Source organism: Hyalella azteca, unplaced genomic scaffold (assembly GCF_000764305.2).
Source record: "Hyalella azteca isolate HAZT.00-mixed unplaced genomic scaffold, Hazt_2.0.2 contig15442, whole genome shotgun sequence".
In the NCBI taxonomy this organism is placed as follows: Eukaryota; Metazoa; Arthropoda; class Malacostraca; order Amphipoda; family Hyalellidae; genus Hyalella; species Hyalella azteca.
The window spans coordinates 357,079-378,506 of record NW_025945296.1 but is presented as its reverse complement, the minus strand read 5'-3'; the positions used below and the strand labels follow the sequence as shown (position 1 = coordinate 378,506).

General features: G+C 33.8%; 2 protein-coding genes across 2 annotated transcripts in view; both read right to left on the bottom strand.

Moving 5' to 3' along the window:
* LOC108664597 (major facilitator superfamily domain-containing protein 6) overlaps positions 1 to 808 on the bottom strand; it is a 17,482-nt gene extending 16,674 nt beyond the window's left edge. The window contains exon 1 of the mRNA XM_018151219.2: positions 692 to 808. The gene's annotated coding sequence lies outside the window, so the exon portion shown is untranslated. The remainder of the gene's footprint in view (positions 1 to 691) is intronic.
* Positions 809 to 9,739: 8,931 nt separating this feature from the next.
* The window catches only part of LOC108664580 (carbonic anhydrase-related protein 10), a 46,257-nt gene continuing 34,568 nt past the window's right edge, over positions 9,740 to 21,428 (bottom strand). Inside the window, exons 6-10 of the mRNA XM_018151194.2 lie at positions 20,694 to 20,760; positions 14,690 to 14,844; positions 13,681 to 13,803; positions 10,930 to 10,972; positions 9,740 to 10,501 (exon numbers count right to left, since the gene is read on the bottom strand). Of these exons, the coding sequence (XP_018006683.1) occupies positions 10,479 to 10,501; positions 10,930 to 10,972; positions 13,681 to 13,803; positions 14,690 to 14,844; positions 20,694 to 20,760 (411 nt within the window). The 3' untranslated portion in view covers positions 9,740 to 10,478. The remainder of the gene's footprint in view (positions 10,502 to 10,929; positions 10,973 to 13,680; positions 13,804 to 14,689; positions 14,845 to 20,693; positions 20,761 to 21,428) is intronic.

The window sequence follows — 21,428 nt, the reverse complement described above, 5'->3', positions numbered from 1 at the left end:
AGCTCCAAGTATGAACGCGTTCAAGAACAGACTAGATAAAGCTATGGAAAAATATATGTTCAGATTTGAAATGCCTAGCTCCTTATCGAACCCGGTGGAAGTCTAGTAGCTTCTTCAAACTATCGCCAGTCATGAAAAGATCCGGTCAAATGACACGAGTTTAGATCTATGAACAAGGCACGAAATGGAAAAGAATCCGCGACAGGCCACATCAGGCCTACACTTCAGAGCCGACATCACTATGTTATGTTATGTTATGTTATTAGAAAATTTGAAGGTAGAAGCTATCTTGGGAGCTCCAATCTACGGTCTTTGGAGCTTAAAGTTGTGCCTATTCCCTCGTATGGCGATCAGATCTTATACACCCTGATTTAAATGTTAATATTCAATTAGATTTAGGATATATTGGTACTTGATATGTTGTATATTTGTCGTAACATTTATATTTGATTGAAAGAAATGCATGCGTGTTCGAGTTACACGGTATTGTTAACTTGTGTGTTGTGGCCGCACGGCCATGAATATTTGAATAGATTTTTACCATGTCGGCTCGCAATTCTATTATGTCAAGAGAACTCAACCTTCATCAAAATTACCACGTATAATTAATTCCTGAATGAACATTCAGAAAACCGTATTGACTGAAGTAGATAAGATAGATTTTAAACAAAGGTGCATAAATGTCACTTACCTCGGTCTTCAAGACGCGATCGAGCCTCGAAGTTTTCAGCTGCCGAGTGATAAAAAAAATCTGGATCTCGATCGCACGGATCTGGTTATAGGATCAATGGGAGGAGGGGCAGTGGGAGAAGCTCTGAAATCAAAGGAATCTTCAAGTTCTGTCCGTGACATCCCTAAAACATCGCCGACCTTCTTAGCTCGGTCGGAAGCTATAGAGCGTTTCTCGGCTTGGTTCGGTCTCAAGAAACAGGAGCCATCGCGTCAACCAAGGACATAGAAGCAATATTATAAAATAGAATAAACCGAGAGAAATGTTCAACCTATACAAATTTGTTTATTATGAATCAGTTTTGTTCCTATAAAGATTTGTTTAGGCTGGTACACATATGCTCAGAGATCATCAGATTTGTTTCAGTAATAGAAATTGATAGAAAATCAAGTTGTTGAAACGTGATTTAATCCCAACCTAGACAGCGATTAAGGTTCTTCCCAGTGCAAGGCTATGAGTAATAAGATTTGAATAAGTATGGAAAAGTTTTTGAAATCTAAATCATGTTCCGTCCGTTTTCGAAACTTTCAAGAATCTAATGTAAATTTTCAATGGGAGATTTCTAACGCATGTCTTCCGGCGACGAAGATTAGGCAAATTTCATCCGGATTCAAACCGTACTAGGAAGTATTTCGGACGATGTGTTAGAAATTCAGATTCTTATTAAGCTTCAATGTGAGCCATTATATCATCCAATTCTTTTTATAAAAAGAAATTCATACAGGAATTTAGTGTAACGTAATAATAGAAGAAGAAGAGCGAACAACATAATATCTTCCAGTATTTATAAATGCGGTGTAAAATGCATTGGAAGGTAATGACATGTCAATTTTGGCCAAATTACTGGAACTTTATCTATCTCTAAAACTGTAGTATCAAAGCTTGGTTCAAATTACCTAAAACTTTAGTCCATCTATTTATTGTATTTACGAATAACGACATTCAAGATGTGTTAGGCAATTGGTGAAAGTAATGCAATAATTGTAATAATGGCCATCTCAAACTACCAATTATCAAATGATCAAACTATGTTGATTAAAAGCGCTAAATGGTTGAGGATTGCAATGGACCGAAAAATTATATCTGAAGCGTCGCAGCTTGAGATTATTTATTTGCGTTAAATCAATATATTCTTTTCTTGTTCATCCACTTTCTTTTCGTGTACAATTCTCATTTTTTGAAACCTTGTTTTATAAATATCATATTTAAATTTCATATTGTGTTCCAACTGTATCTCATGTACGATGCATGCAACTAAAACTTGCCGAGTCTCAATTTCAACGACCCAGCAGGTTAAATAAAGTTCACAAAAACCAATCGGTTGAATTGATTTTATGGTCGAATTACATTGTATTTTTTGGCAAAGGCATTCCTTGTGTGGCTATTTACTCTATATTTCTTTCAATAAACATTGCATTACTTTATTCTATATTGCAGCATTCGACGAGAATATTTGTTTGCAGGAGCGTTCCACATTGGTGAAAAAAATTCAACAAGACACTGTGTGTAGAAAATTATTCTTTTAAATGCTGCATAGCACAAAAAATATTGCAAGATTTGAACACGCATAAGAAAATTTCCTGTATAAAATTTTTGATATACGAGATGTCTTTCGGAAACAATGTCAAATTTTCTGGAATTTCTTTTAGTCTCGTAGAATTAGTAGTATAATAGTCATTTCGCCTTACAATCTACCAAAGTGAAAGCAATAAATTCATTGCTTAGTAGAATTAAAACATTTCGCTACATTGCAACTTTGGGTCGTGTAGAATTTAATAAAAAGTTTAACTAACTGTCTTTGTTTGTGTGGAATTAAATTAAGTAATATCAAGGACTACTACACACAGGACATGCATAGCCTATGTCCAGCCTCTGCTAGCAGAGGCGATCGCCTACACTATGAAAATGCTGTTGTTTTAGTGGCATCAACAAATGATATGCCCATAATTGTTTCATACAATAGTATTACAATGTGTGTAGTAGTCCTTGTGGACTACTACACACATTGTAATACTATTGTATGAAACAATTATGGGCATATCATTTGTTGATGCCACTAAAACACCAGCATTTTCATAGTGTAGGCGATCGCCTCTGCTAGCAGAGGCTGGACATAGGCTATGCATGTCCTGTGTGTAGTAGTCCTTGAGTAATATATAATTTTTTAACTAATATATTATGAATAAATTAATTAATTTTCATCGAACAGAACGACAAAATTGGCGTTTTTATTAATATTTTGTGTCTGAATCATATGCAAAATTGAAGGCTGGCCGCTAATTTTGATTCCATTGGAATCTAAAAAAATTATACAGCAGCGCCATTTTTGTATTCGACTGTAAATTCTTTGAGAGGTTCAATGCGCTCGAAATTTATTTTTAATCCGGTATTTCATCACTTTTCTGTATCTCTTCGATGTCTCGTGTTTACGCAAGTTATTGCTGGAAATTTGAGCAATTATTGTCGCCGTGAATTTTCGGCAAAGTTTGCATCGCATTTCTTTTCGCAAAATTTCTACGTACCTATATAAGATTTTTTATTTTTTTTTTATTTTTTTTTTGTTAAAATTGGATTAATAGGACGATGCAGGATATGCGAATCGAACTCTAAATCTCAGTTCAATTAATAAATTTGTCGCGCTTAGTTTCGTGACTAATAGTTCTAAATACAGTATTAATTATTATACCGGGATCGTTCATCTGAAGTTAAGAACTTTTACGAAAGCTGAAATTTAATACTTCTATGAATTTTTAACTTCAATATTCCTCTATGAATTTTAAACTTTTATTCATCTACGAAATTTGAATTTTAATTCATTTACGAATCATGATTCTTCTGCGAATGTTGAACTTTTGCCAAGAAAAAACTATATCCAGAGGGTTTTATTGCTTCAAGAATAAAAAAAAAATTAGATCGGTGGAATTATTACTTGTTTCGAAATTCATAGGCTGAATGGGAAGGGAGAGAAATTATCCTTATATCCTTGATCAAAAGGGCGCAACAATTCCTAATTAAATTCCGCTCTAATTAACATTGAATAGAGATCAGATTTAAACTGAATCTAAAATGCCCCAATTTTTGGTACTGCATCGATTCATAATTCATTATTGAGAAAATTAATTGGAGAAAAATTAATTAACATGCAGCAGCCAAATGATATTAATACCTTGAAATTAGCAGAAGATTTTGTTTTGTCGCATTGGTGGTTGTAAACAACAGATGTGATCTCCATAATCAGGCGTCGCTAATCAGCGGGGCGCTTAAAAATTTAGCCAGAGCCGGAAGCGTTTCAAATGATTCACGACATTCAGCAAGTTTAAAATAAAAGTAAATCATCCCGTGCATACTGTCAAATGAAAATATAGAACAAACTAGATGGAAAAACTAATAAATAAATAATGAATAAACTAATAATAAAAACAAATATTGGAGCTCTGCCATATTATAACTAACCTTCCGAAAATAACGATATGCTTTTTATTTCATAAGTAAAAAAATTCCTATGATTAACAATTTTAAAGCATATATTTTTATTTTCCTCTGAGAAAATAGTGAGGGTATATGATTTTGTCTTCTATGTTAAAGTCGCAAGATGAAACTCTGGAACCATTGATGCAAACTTCAGCAGCGACTGTAAACAGCTGAGATAGAAACTCATTTATAAATGGGTATTTATCGAGTTAATTCAGAGTTGGCAATATTTAAAATCGTAGAAGCAAGGAGTCTCTAAGAAATGTACTTTCTTCAATAATATTCCTATGTGAGAATTGTTACGGCAACGCATTTTAACTTCATTGTCTCTCTACCGCTGGGTCACAAGAAAATTTTGATGTATAGATCCCTCGAGGGGGAGGGTGAAGAGAAAAATTAAAATTGTTGGAAGAATAGCAATAATTATTTTGGGAAACGCCTAGGCTTCATCCAAGAGTCACTCAACTCGTCTCCGAGTTACTCAGGGTTGGCTTGGCTATCCGATCGAAATCAGCTTCTAGTTAGAATCTCTTTTCAGACTCTCATGAGAGTATTATGAGGGTCGGCCGAATCTGAGTCATTCCGAACTTGCAACTACTTGATTAGAGGCAGTATTTTCAGCTCGGCCCTAGCAAACACAGAGGGGCTTATTTACGTGCTCCTTGAGTCATAGACGGCAACTATTGCAGAGTCCGGCCTTCATATAAATTTTGTTAGGTATCATGGATGCTGCATTACTGCAGATAACCCACGAGAAATTTTGCTTGTTATGCCTTGACATTGACTGACAATTTTTGACAGTTGTTATAGCCATATAGCCAATCGCGTCATAAATTCGATGTGATTTAAGTATTTTCCAACAACTGAAATTATTAGTACTGACCTGACTAGACTTAGTCAGGCTGCACTTGACGTTTGATTTGATTCGGCGACCACAATGAATGTTTAAGTTATACTTCGTAGCATGAAGTTACTCATGGACATGTTTACATCTACTGTTTATATTGGCACCGTTGCTTGGTTTAAATTCCTTAGTATGCTTCCTGTAGTTGCTAATGAGACCACTGTGTTATACAAAGAATATTATACTATATGCAGTGAAATTGTGTCATGTTTCACATTATTTAATAATTAAAATTAATTAATTAAGGATTTGAGGCATAACTTTTCGAATTTTTTCGTTGCCAATAACATGCGTAAAATTTTCATAAATAAATTCTGATAAATTCAGTCACAAAGTGCAATCGTTATAATTGCACTTTGTTAAAGTGCATCACAACGATTTACGTAATTTAAGATAATTTCTTGTGCTCATTTCGAATCATTGAACGTGAGATGCACTTTAATCTCCAGGATAGTGAATAACATCAATGAATACAATTTTATTCAAAGCAATCTAAACTAAACCTTAAATAAAATTAACACCCGTCCATTGAAGTGTCTCGAAAGTTACTGAGAACTCAAATTTAAATTGTGATATAATGCTGAAATATATGCCCCTGAAACATTTAATAGAACCATCAAGCACAAAACCGATAGTGAATGAGCATTCACTATTTCATGAGGGAAAGGACTACGTCTTCCAGCTTTATGCGTTTTACTGCTCAATATTATTTAACTCAAATATACGTTTACAGATGTCAGTTGGAGCATGCAGATATTTCAGTTGAACAGAAGGCGATCTATAGATCAGAAACGTGCTGATTAAAATTAGTGTTAAAATTTAATCCCTCGTGTTAGTGTTGCATAAATGATGATCTATAGTGGCTTGATAAAATAATGTTAAAAATTATTATCTATATATAGTGGCTTAATAACTTAAGCGTGTATGTTCCACTTTCTACAAATTCTGTCATAAGGGACAATGAAAGGCTACAGCCGTTATTCCCATTAGCAAAAAATTTAGTTTTCTCCACCGAAGGTCATTCGTTTCTATTTTTCGGAGCTTCCACTGCAGTTTCAGTTCTAAAAATTAACGGTCATAGCACGTGAGTTTGACGATTGACCGACATGAATTCTTTCCATAGAAGTCTGTCAAAAATGTGCATGTATACCAAAAGCAACAGAAATTCTGGCGCTTTATACAGTTGCTACCAATTTTGAACACCGATATGTAAACTGGAAATTGGGAAACATATTTCGGTTATTTCACCACAATGTCTATCCAGGCGAGAGCTATTCTTGCGAAACACATATGTTAACGCTGCGTACGTATGCTACTTACGACTAGTTTACCTGACTAGTTTAGTGTAAACTAGTCAGGCGACTAGTTTACACACTAATAAACTACATCCTTTACACTTACTTGGCAGTTGATATATATACAGTACATATTTCTATGCATGAGTTGTTACATACGTACTTACATAACTGATATGCATTCTGTAATATTAGGTTATTTAAAAAATCCAGTTCAAAGAACGTTACTATTAATTAAAACTGCATCGTGTAATAAAGAAAATGTGAATTAAAGTAATGATCAAAATGAAGTATACTTGGATGAAGGAGTGACTAAATAATTTATTGCGTGAAACATGACTATTGATACTCCGCTTTCCCATAAGTCAATGAGCCCTCCAGCCCAAAGGGCATGATGAAAGAAAACTTCAAAAAGCATAAAATATATTAGTAATCGCTGAAGAAATTCTCTGGAAATTTCAATATTAGGATAAGTAAAAACCACTGTACTCGATGCAACAAAAAACCTCAAACAGGCTTGTAAATTTGTAATAGTGCTTTGAATTTTATGTATTTTTTTCGAGCATATTTACATATATTTCTGGTATGAATCAGATGTCATTTCACTGGGTTATATTCTCTTATGTTCACATAAATGGTATAGCCTATTAATCAAAATATCCATAACCAAGAAATTTATTGAATTTCTTCGGGAACAAGTTATTTTTACTATTTTACTAAGTAAAAAGTAAAAATAAAACAAACATTACAAATAATAATACTAATAATATTTTTTCTACTAAGTTTTTCGACGATAAATCGTCACAAACATCCGAAAAATTAATGATTTAATTAAATTTATGGGAATTCACAAATAATTTAATTATTTTTAAATATGTATTGTAATTCACAAATATTTATAATCATCACAACATTCAGAATAACAATCGACGGAATTTCAGCTCCTGGTTATCCGCGTCATTTTCGCTTTGAAATCATTTTATCTAAACGTTAACGGCACACTCACTCCTATTGCACTGACTTATAAATCCAACACAAAGTTTATTTATATCCACGGTAAATTACTATATCCTCAGCACAGCGCGGCAGGATGCGATGCAGTGCACTCGATCGCACGATGCCACGTTCATCGACCATATGCAGTGATGAATTTTAGACCATGCAGGTGCGAGATGTTGAGCCTGTATTATGTAATTCACATGGGGAATAATTGTTATATTTTTTGCGTTATCTATTTGTGTTCTGCGTGCCATCTTTCCAATTTCATCTCAGTTGTTGTTTGCACTAATCCAGAGTGTAATTTTTGCTTATAGATAATCTACATAGAATTATTTTAATTTAAATTCAATTGTTCATTTACTCTCAATCATTCATCTACTCTCAATTATTCATCTACACTCAATTATTTGTTTACACTTAATTATTCATCAATTAACATGGAATGGTTTTCATTTACACCCCCACCAATAACCTTAAATGGCCTCGTGTCGTAGTTCAGGCCGTCATTTTTAGCGCATTTTCTCATTTATGGAAAAAATGCTCAATAGTGCTCGCCATGTCCGTCTGTCTGTCTGTCTGTCCGTCTGTCCGTGACCTCAAGTTTTTGTCGACGAGAAAATGCGCTCTCTGTCACTCACTGCAGTGAGTACTGAGTTATATTTTTCATTTTTATGGCATCTAACTAGTACAAAAAAATAATGTAAATTTAAATTTGAAAAAGAGAAATTAGTGTAAAAATAACATGTTGGCATTTTAATTTAAAATTTATTACACAGATGATCAGTGCATGACAAAAGGAAATAGAATGTGAATAGTTAATCTCATCAAGGTATTTCGTATCTAACATATAATTCTGAACCAATATACCGTACACTAATTGTTTCGCATTACGGACGGCACTTTTCATTGGCTGCAGGATCAGTGGAATCCGTCAATACTTTCACATGAAAAGTTTTGAAGGCTGTTTGAAGTTAATATCACTGAAATGTTGAAATGAAATTTCTTGTTCGTTAAGTAAAAAATTAAATATAAATTGCAAACTAAATGGAGGACATACATTTTAAATAAAATTTCCATGCTTAACGGCAGTGGCATTAGATTTTGCGCAGCCTAGTCTAGAATCACGCATAAAATATATTATGAATAATGGAATAATGATGTTAGGTCAGATAGCATGGGCACCTAATATGTTATTTTGAACGATAAGATCAGTCCTATGCTGCTGATACTTTTTTATCGTAGTATTTGTATAAAGCGTGAAATGCCGAGCTGATCAAGAACAAGTCGGTATTAAATTATCCTGCTTATTAAATAAGCTTCGAATAATTGGAATTTTCCTCCGTTAAAAATTGTATCATATGTCTGTCAACTAGTTTATCAATCACCGATTATGTCGGCACGATATAGACCAGACTTTTTAATCGTCAACTAGAGTACCAACTTTCAGTCAATTGGCTTATGAATCATGTATGTCACTTCAGTTCATGGATGAAATGTCCATCGAAAAACATCTTTTTTTTAAAGAGGATGTAATACAATAAACATGTGCCTCATTTGAATCTAGCGTTATTTCATTTTTTGTTATAATCAAACATCAATCAGATTTTTCCTCGTAATAAAAATAAAGGAAAAAATCGTGTGGTGAATCATTATATTAAGAAAGTTTCACTACAATTTTCTCCTGGCAAATACACGGCTTACCAACAACTGGTTGAATTGACTGCTTAAAGCTTTTGCTTTGCTCGCTCTATGCATAATTATTAATTAGAACATTTAATAAACTTAAGAACATTTTATCTAAACGATGTGCTCGTATTGTTAACGAATGGAAATACACAATTTGCGCTATCAAAACAACAAATCTCAATGATTTTGTTACATTATGCACATTGTATATAACCGCGTTCGATTTTGTGAATTAAAATGATTCACATGCCTACTTATTTACAGATACGATGCTCCTTTTTAAATACGCAGATTCAATTGTTTAGTCTGCTAAATGATGTGAATGATATTTCGTAATGATAAGCAATTTTACTTAGTGTAATTTAATCGAGATTCATGCACATAGCGACTTCTATAAAAGCTAACAAATATAAGCAATATCCCTACTCATTTATTCATAAAATTAGTGGCATAATTAGTTAGGACGATATTCACGAGCATTTATGCGTATTTACTTATTTACATATCTTTATTTTTTCAAGAAATCTATCGGACAGATTAATATTGATCAATAATTTAAACTTTTACAAACGTAGAAAATATTCTTAACGGCTAAGTAATGTTGAAAATTTCATTGCTTCAAATAAGTACGTCTAGAAAATAATTTATTTGTATAAACAAAACGACAGTTATGATAAATTACACTGGGACGTTTTCGCTGAACAACCTAAACTGATATCCCGCATACCGTATTTACTGAACGCTGTATGCAGTGGGTGAGTAGCATGTTTCAGTAACAGGCATTTGCAATGGTTCAATTAATCAATAAATTCAACTGTTAATTTACGAATAATTCTTTCGCAAAAAGGAATTAAAACTAAAAGGAGTGAGATTGCCCTTTTTCATTAGCTGGATAAATAAATGATTTTATTATTCGTGACTCAAATGCGAGTGATGGTTTTATGTGCATTACATAACGATACATATAGGTATAAACAAATAAACAACTGTTGAATTACACTCGTAGTCTATTTATTCATTTTAATACCAAATTCAATTCATAGATTTTGCTATTCATACCATAATTCTATAATTCATTGAATCATCATTCAATGAATCGTCATTTAACTTCTGGATACATTATTCAGGGGGGACGCAATTAAATTCTTTCGATGAATTCATTGACAGTAATCAGCACCTCATACCGAAATGCTGAATTGTTAATAGTGCAATTAAAACAGTCACTGACATGTCAGGGTAACTGGCAGAGAGAACTGACATGATTACCCAACTATTAATTCGCCCACACTTAAAACAATACTTAAATAATGACTTTTTTAATAATCACTGGCTTAAATAATAGTTCATATGAAGTTTGGGTTTACCCAACCGGTCACCATCACCTTCATCACCATTAACTCAGAGGCCAGGTGTTAGCTGCAAGAGAGAAGGTAAGTTGCTCGGTAAGATGATTGTGAAGATAAGGCAGCGCAAGGCAGATGTAATGTTACGGTAACTTATATAAAAGTTCGGCTGATAAGAGTTATCGCGGCCACCGTTAATGTCAGAAGCCTTATGAACTCACCTCATTCAACCCTGCTTGAAGGTAAAGCTACATTTATATCAATTTTAGGATTCACTGTGAAAATGCATGGTGATCCCAATCTTTGAATATTGATAAAATTTCAGTCTTAACTTTGGAGAATACAAATGAATAAAAATTGTGTTGTTTTCAAAAATATTGTAGCTTCAATCGCTTATCTCAAGAATCGTAAACCTGAAATTATGTTTATGGTTTTATGTACCAAATTACAAAGTGTTAGATATATTTCAGAAATTCTCTACCGTGCACTCACATATCTCACCTTTGTAGTAGAGTCCTCTCTGCATGGACGGACAACTGCCACCCTGAAAAATAAGAGCCATCTTGAACTTTTTTCTTACTATATAAAATTAAGGATAGAAGTAGAAATTAAACACCGTTCACATTTATTAGTGAGAAAAAAGTAGCTTTGAAATTATTTATTAGTTTATTTATTTTATTTAGGAACGGTTGGTTTTTTGAATTGACAGAAAATGTATATTTATAGTGCAGGCAAAATCAGGGCCATCTTAAATTTCTTCTTCTTACTATAAAAAGCAAGGGTAAAATTAGAAATTAAACACCGTTCAAATTGCTTGGTGAGAAAAAAGTACCTTATGAAATTATTTATTCGTTTATTTATTTTATTTAGGAACGGCTACTTTATAATGGAGGAAAATATATATTTATATCGCAATCAAAGTCATCCGCTAGACATCAGTTAGCATTAATCTGTAATTTCGTTTTGAAAATAATCAAGATACATACATTCCGTCGGCTTAGGTATGAAAATAACTCCTAATTGGGATTTATGTAATTACCATCATTTGTTTTCAAATTAATTTTTCAATTCTCAGGTATACGAAGTTACAAGAAACATAGATTTCGTAGGTAACAAACGATTTCTATAAGCCTTTATTTTGAATTAAATACATATTTCCAATGTGCTTCAAAAGCTGAGCGAATAAATGCAGGGAACTTGAGACTTTTTATCTGCTGCGATGGAGTTTCACTGTCGATCTATGATCTGCTTCGAGGGTCTATTCAACATTTCTTATATGATAATTTCGAAATCCACGTTGTATGACTCTTAAACTCATAGCAACTCAAATTTTCCTAAAATGAACTATTATTTTTTAATTGCAAAAAATATGTAAAAAATTGACCTGGCTGGACCTAACCCCAGTATAACGGTCTCTAGAAGCTTAACGAAGGATTTTAGAAACACCTAACCCTAACTCTAACCTATAGAGCTTAGCGTTTTTTTTTTGATGTCCGGTAATATAGTTCATTTATTTTCGCGTCCGGTTTTCAAGTACAAACTAATTGCAGAGTATATAACCGGACGCGATTTTGTCCGGGTTTCTAACCCTTGTCCGGTAATGTTATCAATCCTGTCCGGTTATTGTTAAACTTATAACTTTTTTATATAATATATGTATATAGAAGTGCCACATTTGCCACTATGCTTGGCATAACCGCGGACAAAACTGCCCAGTATGGAGCCTAGAGCGTCACTAGGAACAAGCTCTAAGCGAGCTCTAAATCACTGTTATTAAGCGGTCGCTGGCGTTCATCGATCCCAAATCAGTGGTCGAGTGGCCTCTGTATAGGGGCTTTGATTTACGGTCCCACCTTCTTTGACTGCTTTTCTTAGGCCGCCTTGAACTTTTTTGTAATTCTCATCGTGAATGACGAGGCCTATTCATCTTGTTCATCTTCAACTGTTTCACTTTATCTTCAACTGTTTCTTACGCTTACATTGAAAAAAGTCTAGTATTTCCTGTAAAATATAATGCATGAAAATTTAGATCCGTGATATCTGTTGAAGCCGATGGAATATTTAAAACAAATCCACGGTTGCAACTTGTTAATTAAAATACAAGTAATAACAAAATGAAAGTAACTATGAGACACATTTGATATTCAAATAACTAAGATCACATTTAACCCTCCAAGTGGCATTCTTTTTTAGCAAGATGAATGTTCTGATAATTATGACCACCATATTTATCCAAATATATATCATGCTTTAATTATCAAACCTAATCAACATTTGATTTGTGGTGGAAGTTAACTCAATTTAGTGACGAATCGTCGAATTGTCGGTGAAGATAGTTTTTGTGGGAGGTACTTTTATGGACCGAGTCTCTCCTCAATGAATCGTTCAACTGTTGATGACTTGCCCATGGTAACAAAGGCAAGCTTATCATGCATCTCCATTTGACGATTTGTCCATACTCTATCCGATCACCAGCTCAAATTATTACATGTTATATTTTTTGCTCGTGTGAAAAATCGAAAATTCATTCAACAGTTAAAGACTTGCCCTTGGGTTAAAAGAGTATTTTTATTGCAGCATGCGTCAAGACTATATGGTTCCTAATCTCGTATTATATTGCCTGGGTTGTGCAGGCAATGTTTTTCTAGTGTAACAAAAGTAAACGAATAGTCAGTCGTCAATGACTTTACCTGGGTTTTGCCGAAGCATGGTTGTTGCGAGTGTCAAAACTCGTTGAATCGTCCAATCGTCAAACAATTAGTCTAGATTTCGTAGAGAAAACGTATGTTAAAACTTACCGACTAGTCCAAGTGTCAATGACTTGGCCAGGGTTTTGCTCGCCATGTTTGTCGTAAGTGTCCAAACTTACCGACTAGTCCACGTATCAATGACTTGGCCAGGTTTTTGCCGGGCATGTTTGTCGCAAGTGTCAAAACATACCGACTACTCCAAGTGTCAATGACTTGGCCAGAGCTTTGCGCACCATGTTTGTCGCAGTTGTCAAAACTTACCGACTAGTCCAAATAACAATGACTTGGCAAAGATATTGCCGGGCATGTTTGTCGCAAGTGTCAAAACTTACCGACAAGTCAAATCGTCATTGACTTGGCCTAGGATTTCGGAAGGCAAGACTTACGTCATTACTATTACAGACTTACGTCAAGACTTACGTCATTATTACAAGACTTACGTCATTATATTATTATTAAAACACGTTAGGCAAGACTTACGTCATGTTACGTCAAGACTTACGGCGTTGGAGAAGTCGATGTTGGTTCTGAGAGGACGATGGTGAAGTTTCTGCGCCGGTCTGAAGTTGTTGGCAAGCGGCGCTGCACCTGGAAGCCCTTGCTTCAGATGACGTAACCCCACCAACTGACGTCGGCAGATTGGATGGTACAAGCCATATTAATTGATTTTATAATTGAACAAAGTTTAACATCGAGATGTTCTGATATTAATATCATCAACGAAGACCATACTTAAATTTTTTTATTATTTTCGTGGCTGGAAAACTTTGAGATGACGTAACCCCACCAGCTAACGTCGGCAGATTGGATGATACAAACCATATTAATTGATTTTAAACAAGCCGTATTAATTGATTTTATAACTGAACATTGTTGACCATCGAGATTTTCTGATATTAATATCATCAACGAACACCATACTTAAAATTTTTTTATTATTGAACCGGCGATCTAGCCTTTTCAACGAATATGTGCAGAATTTGCACGGCACAAGCCATATTAATTGATTTTATAATTCAACAAAGTTGAGCATCGAGATGTTCTGACGATAATATCAACAACGAAGACCATATTTAAACTCTAGGATTATTGAATTGGCGATCTAGCGCAACTCCGCGTCTTTTTAACTAATATGTGAAGAATTTTGGGGGATTTTTTCTTCATCACAAATTCCAGTGTAATTTGTGATTTATGCTTTAAAGTGATCTTAATACAATGAAGACTAATTTTTTATTCATGGTCACTATGATAGTCGAAAAATTAAAACCATGCAAAGAAAAATATAAAATGGAAGTCTGAGGTCGATAATATACCGGCATTAGATTCTTCCATTTTATCCACTTGTAGACCACTTAAAACTCGCTAAGTGAACGTAAAAACTTACGCTCTATTTTCTTGTCTATGATTGGTGGATTTGGCTTGAAAGGCCGTCAATCATTGGCTGATGAACTTACGATCTCTTAACTTTTTTTGAAAGTATTGGCCCTGAAAAAATAGCAGCCACGCCTCACCTGGGGCTTGGTGATGTATACAGGTTTGTTGAGCACGAGCCACGTGACGGTCTCGTGGCACGCAGGCATGGTGGTAGAGCCGTCGTAGGTCACATAGTATGGGGTGTGTGGCAGCAGCTCGTGCAACGACACTTGTGGTATCGTGAACGAGTCGCCTGTATGAAACATATTTGCATCATCGAAATAAACTTTCCCAAGTTTAGTTTTGTCATTTAATTTTAATCGTTTGGTAAAAACCCGAAGCTCATTGTTACCTCAAACCCGAAGCTCATTGTTCCAATCTTGCTGTGCTCAATCACCCAAGTACCTGGCTAATTTAAATCAGAAATTTCGCAATTATAGCTGCCTCAATTTTGATGATCCTAATATTTTATGCAACCCCAATGTTTAAATTAAAAATGAACTCAAACGCCGAGATAGATTATAATTCATATTTTTATAGTTAATTTCTAACGATTAATGAATTCAACTTACGCTAATTGGTAATAAATAAAAGAGTTTATTGATAAGTGTGAGAGTCCCCACTCAACCACTTTCATTACCAGCGCGCTAGAACAGAATTAGTCTACGGACTTCAGTCACAGCATTTAATTTACTCACTGATTCCTTTAATAAGGAAAAATTACAACTTAATAAGCGTTAATAAAGAAAATTCATATTAGAAGGCTCAAAATTTGGATAGAAAAATTAATAAAATTCAAATTATTGCTCTTTTATTGAGACCTCATTGAAACTAGATTCAGCTAAATTTTCATTAACGAATTCATATGTTTAAGCTCCACTAACACAAGTTGGTGCCAAATTAATCGGCTCAAGCACGTAATTCATGAACGTCATGGTAAAGATCAAGATAAGCTTGATTCTTTACGTTGGTCACGAGCAAGAAGCAGAAATGCACTCTTCTAGTTTGCTTTAATACAGAAGAATGATGCCTGTCAGTTTCAATTAACGTCTCTTCACAGATACAGACACGAATACGAGCAAGTTTAGTGCTGTGCATAGCAACGGAGCATCTGGGTGATGGATTAGTGGTTGTGTAAATGAATGTATCTGCGAAATGGATAATTGTTTATATTGTTATATAGCAATATAAACACATGATTTTTTATATTGCTCTCATTTACTTATCATGAAGGAACACAGGAAAAAATCATGAAATATTAAATAGGTCGTCCTCAGATTTATTCATACAATTGACTACACCCAGTGGAACTGGTTGATTTAACAGACCATCGAAAAAAAAAAACATATAAACGACGTCTTTATTCTAAAATTTTGCTGCTTCTGTTTCCACACTACGATACAAATTCAATAAGTCATACAATGGCGAAAACTTGCATTCTTTTTGCATACAAAACGAGGAAATAATTCCTAATTTCAGCAAATGTTATTTCCATACATAGTTGGAAATGAATCCATTTTGTTTCTTGAGAATTTCGTTCCGTGGCACCTATTTTACTTTGCTTTTGACTTATTGCTGGGCTCAACCTTAGACCTACGCTATAAATTGCCCTTTTCATTACTTTGCATCGAGAATTACGACATTTAATTATCTACATGAATTACTCGCAATAACATCTGAATTTTACTTGAATAAACGTAAAATTTCACAATTTTTTCGTTCAGCGTTAAATTATTAACCGAGAATAACGGCTTTAGATTAAAAATTATTTTTATTTGAGGTTACTACCTCATTCGTGGCGATTTCTTTGCCTTAAATTTCACCGTTAAATTACACTATCGCCTTAAAATGACACAACCTCATTTAAATAATTGAAATTCGTAGTAGCAAATCTACAATAACTGAAGACTCGAGGGAAGGTCTCGACCTGATTTGAAGGATGACTATTGTAATGTTGAGCCTGGCCAACTGTTCGTGTGGAGGCTTAGTGTTCAGGTTGAACTTTTGATTATAGAGCAAATTTGACCTGACTGGAGTACCTTTAATTCAGTCGCCACTTTGCTGCCTAATCTGTTACGCATCGAGGAGCATTCGTGGCTACGTGAATCCGCCTTTATTCACTTCAATAAATTTTATTACTATGTTATTGTTTTCATAATCAACCGGCGTTTTAATGTTGACGATTCAAGAGGATAATTTCATTAGTAGGTGTGTCGGAATAATTTTTTGAAACTATTCATGTTTTTATACTCGAGTTTTGAATACATTTCCAGCGTTCATACATTTTCTGCACCCTGTTTTTTCAACTGTTTAAAAGATAAATGTTCAAATGTTTTCTATATATGTATATTATACACAGAAATATTTATTCCTTCCAGAAAGCTACAAAAAAATTGAAGCCACGTCGGAATTTAAATCTAATAAATCATCAAGAAAAAATAAGAATAGTCTTCGATCATTGAGAATGCCCTATAAGTTCACACCTTTTGTCTACCAAACATTACGAAAATCGGTATACAACCAGCAAGTAGTTTTCTAAATTTTATGACAATTCCGTTCGAATCTCAAACTTTCGTAAGACGTAATTCAGTCACAGAAAAAGTTAACAGGTCGCCATTGACTTGGATTATCAGTGGCTTATTGATCAGCAATCGTCATAAATTACGGTGATTTTATGATCCAGTGCAGCCATAATAATCATGTTCTCCGTCATAGATGCATTGAAAATGCTACTGCAAATCTGGCATTGGGGGGAGGCAATGGCAGCACGAATGCTTGTGATGAAGACAAGACACTAATAAATCAGTGCACAGTTGGGAAATAATTTTTTCACATTTTTAACATAAATAATTATTTGAAACAATTATTAAATCATTCAACTTGTGTATTGGATAATAATGGAAAATGAAATACAATGTTTATAGGGGACTTTGATACTCGCGGAACGAGAAAATGAAGAAAAATGTGTTAGTATCTTCGAGGTAATTTTAATATATTGAACTTAATTCGATTTTTTCATTGTGGAAAGAAATTTTTAAGCGTACCGACGAGATTCCAGTTGTCGAATATCAATGAAATACAACATTCGTAAAACTATCCCCTCGTAAAATAATATTCCGTGAAACTATTCGCTTGAAAGTTGTGGCTGAGGAACTGATGTAGTCGTCAGAAGTGTCGATGATTAGCTTAGCTCACAACTTATACTTAACACGTCGATAATCGTTCATATTCACGACAAGGCTATTTGTTAGAATTATTCGTGCAATCCGTAATAATTTGATTGGCTTAATCGATATTGAAAGAAGTGATTTTGAAGTTTCAATTAAGATTAATGTATGTCGAACAGGAGGCAGTGCAACCGTGAATTAAAAATGACAATCAGTTTCTAATCGTGTATTTTTAATAATACATGCGCAGAAAAAGTTTAAATTTCAAGAACTCACTGAGATAAAATACGTTCTTATCAATTTTGATGATTATATTTATTATATTATATCTGGCAACCTATACTTCTATTCATACAAGCAAAGATCATTAAAACCTAAAATTGACAATAAAAGACAAATCCACCTAAAATAACACAGCAAAATTGGCCTTTTAGGCTTTTTTGCTTGTAATGTTTGAATTTTTATTTTGGATTATTTAATGATATTATATTTACTTTCTAGGTTTGTCCAACTGACGATGGAGCTGGTTTCCGAAACGTTTTCCTTAAGAAAGATATGGTGAAATTCTGTGCCATCTTCTCTGTTTTAAATTCCTTGTTAATTTGTGTTTTGAGCAATCGAGTGATTTTAGTAGCTCGATTTTTATTTTATTTTGTAGTAAAGGATTAATATATAAAGAAGATCTGGCCAGATAAGTGATATTTAGCGGATTCCTATTTTATTGCGCTTTCAGGTGGCTTTTCTGATTTGTTGAGAATATTTTCGCAGAATTAAGACACCAACACCTTCCAGCAATGACTGACGAAAATGAATTTTCGAAAATTTCATTAATTATTTTCTTTCGTACAAATTGTCATCGTAATTATTTAACAAAATTATGAACTACTTGCTTATGAATTGAACTCTATGCGACTAATTATGAACTTTAATTGCTCTATGCGTTATTAGCTCTCACTCCATTAAAAATGACGTGTGATGTCAAATTGCTAGTGTTTTAGTTACTGGAAAAATCAGTCTAAGATCATAAAGTTCATAACTTATCGTACTTTTACTAAAACAAATTTGATATCTTGCAAGAGATTTTTGTTCCTTCCTGAGATTCAAATTATTCTACTTCCCCCAGGGATCTCCCGTACACTACAATCCCTGAAGAGGGTGGTAGAAATATAACTTAATTCAAGGAAGTGACGATTTTACAATCGTCTATAGAATTTAAATAAAAAGACTATGCTGCATATTTTGCAACAGAAAATGGAAAAGTGATTCCTGCTCAAATATTATTCTGTATCCGATTTATTTTAGAAATCAATTTAAATTTAAATGAATGCGAACTTTAAGAAATAGTTAATGTATTCGTAATTTGTTAAATAGTTGCAAAAACCTCGCTTCAACCATGGTAAGAAGTGCCAGTTTCTGAATCTCGGGCATAGATGCTAGCAAAGTTTCGATTGAAAAATGTTATCGTCATTTTGGCCTTTCAAGTCTACTAAGTTTATGAAACATGTGACACGACAATATAGTGCTATCCCTATCAAACGATTCAACGAAGTTAAAGTATTATACGACACGAAAAAATTGTCATCAAAGCCTCTTAATTCATCAAAGTTGACGTAATTTATGCTTAAGTTTTCTTAAATTTCACTAACAATTTCTAAGCACTATAGTAATGAGTTCAACTAATATAAAATTGATAATTTCTTCCTAATTAAATATTAGTAAAAGTGAATCGAGTTATATATGTAATGCATGTTTTCTGTCCCTTTAATTCAATCGTACATGTTTCTCCCATTGCATAAACAGTAGAGAAAGCTAATACAATTATCAGAAAAACTGTGAAAAACAAGCAATTATAACTGAAACCTCACTCAAAGCCAGGCATCGATTAAACTTGAATAAGTTATGGAAAAAGAGTGCTGGTGAGGGACTCTGCTCGATCGTGAAGTTTGTGGTTTTGAATGTGGCAGACAAAGCATCCGTCTCTGTCGCAAGGCACAATGTAGCGAGGCTACTTCAACTAGCTGCACTGCTCGTACCACAGCTCCACATACGTGTATTGTGGTGCTTTTCTGTTCATGAGTGGCATAGCTTTTTGCGGTTCTCTTAGACATGAAACAAAGTATGTAAGTTCTCTGTTACATGATCCTGTGAGTGTATTAGTAATGCAGCTTCCTGCTGACAGATCTTGATGAGATTGAGATGTAGTCCATTTACACGGTAACTTATTAATCATGGTTGAAATATCTACTCTCATCACATCACAAATGGCTGGAAAGCAATTGAAAATACTTACTAATAAATTCCAAATGAAAAATATATCGGAGTCGCGCAGTGGAGTTTAAGTTAATATATAAGAGTCGCCACGATCATCAACAGGATTACTAGAACTGAGGGTAAAATTATATTTGTAAGAAGACAAAACAGATGCAGTCAATTTGGCGATAAATGTGAACTGGTACAAATTCATCCCGAGTGCTCATAATGACTTTATAATGTATTAAATTGGTCGAAGTTATATTTTGATGATGCCTGTAAATGTATATGAATGAAAATTGATTCCCGTATAATCGTTTATTCCGGAAGGATTAGAAGGGTTCAATGCAGTTGCGTTAGAAGTACATAAATTTTTTCCGTTCGTACTGATCTCTGATGCGATGACGTAATGAGATACAAATAAAAAAAACGTCCGCGTGACGTTTAAACTTTTGTTAGAGTCCCGTATTGGAGAAACTCCCTTTCCGTAAAAAAATTCATCCATACGAATTAAGAATGTGACTTCCATGACTTGATTGCGAGAGTAAAGGACGTACGTAGTTATTTTAAAATACAAGAGTTCGCAGTCCTCTCTTGTATTCATGTCTAAGAAAATAAAACTAGTGCATGACAGTAAAAATTCGAGCAACGTGAAGTAAGGCAAATCAATAAATGTCTTACTCACCGACAAATTTAATATTTTCGACACCTTCTGTTAGGAGACTCAACCATGGACTTGAATTTTCTCCCAGCTGAAAGAAAAATTTATGATTGTTAAAGAAATGAACATACATATTTCCAGAGAACATGTATGACCAGAAAAAGTTATTTGTTAAGTAAATCTGCAGCAATAGAATAGAAGAAAAATAAATAAAGCAAAAAATAAAATCATATGTTTTCTGGACTGAACAATCATATGAAATTGCATCAAGTGTATGCACTTCTTAAAGAATGAATCATTAAGCAAGGAAAGCTAACTGTGACTTCTAAATTTAAAATAAAATAAAGCAGGCGTACTTGTATGATAAAGCGAATTAAATTCATACAAGATGGGAAATTGTGGCAAATTTAGATTTCGCAGCAAAGTTTACACCAGGTCGTTGAACGCAGTCAAAAATTGCACGCTGTTTTTAATAATAAACTTCCTAATACATCCCCACTAATTATCTCTTCAAGGAAGAACCATTTAACTCGACTTTTGATAATTAACGTAATTATTATAAACTGTGCAATAAATAGGAAAACAAGTGCAAATGCCATTGCTAGGTCAAGTTTGGCAATGCGAAAACTTTTATTTTCTTTAAACAGGCTTCGTTGCCATTAGTTGAGCGATCGCAGGCCATATAAAAATTATGGATTCAAATTAAATTGGAATATCTAGTATAAAGTGAAAGTTAATTGAATGGAATGAGAATTAGAA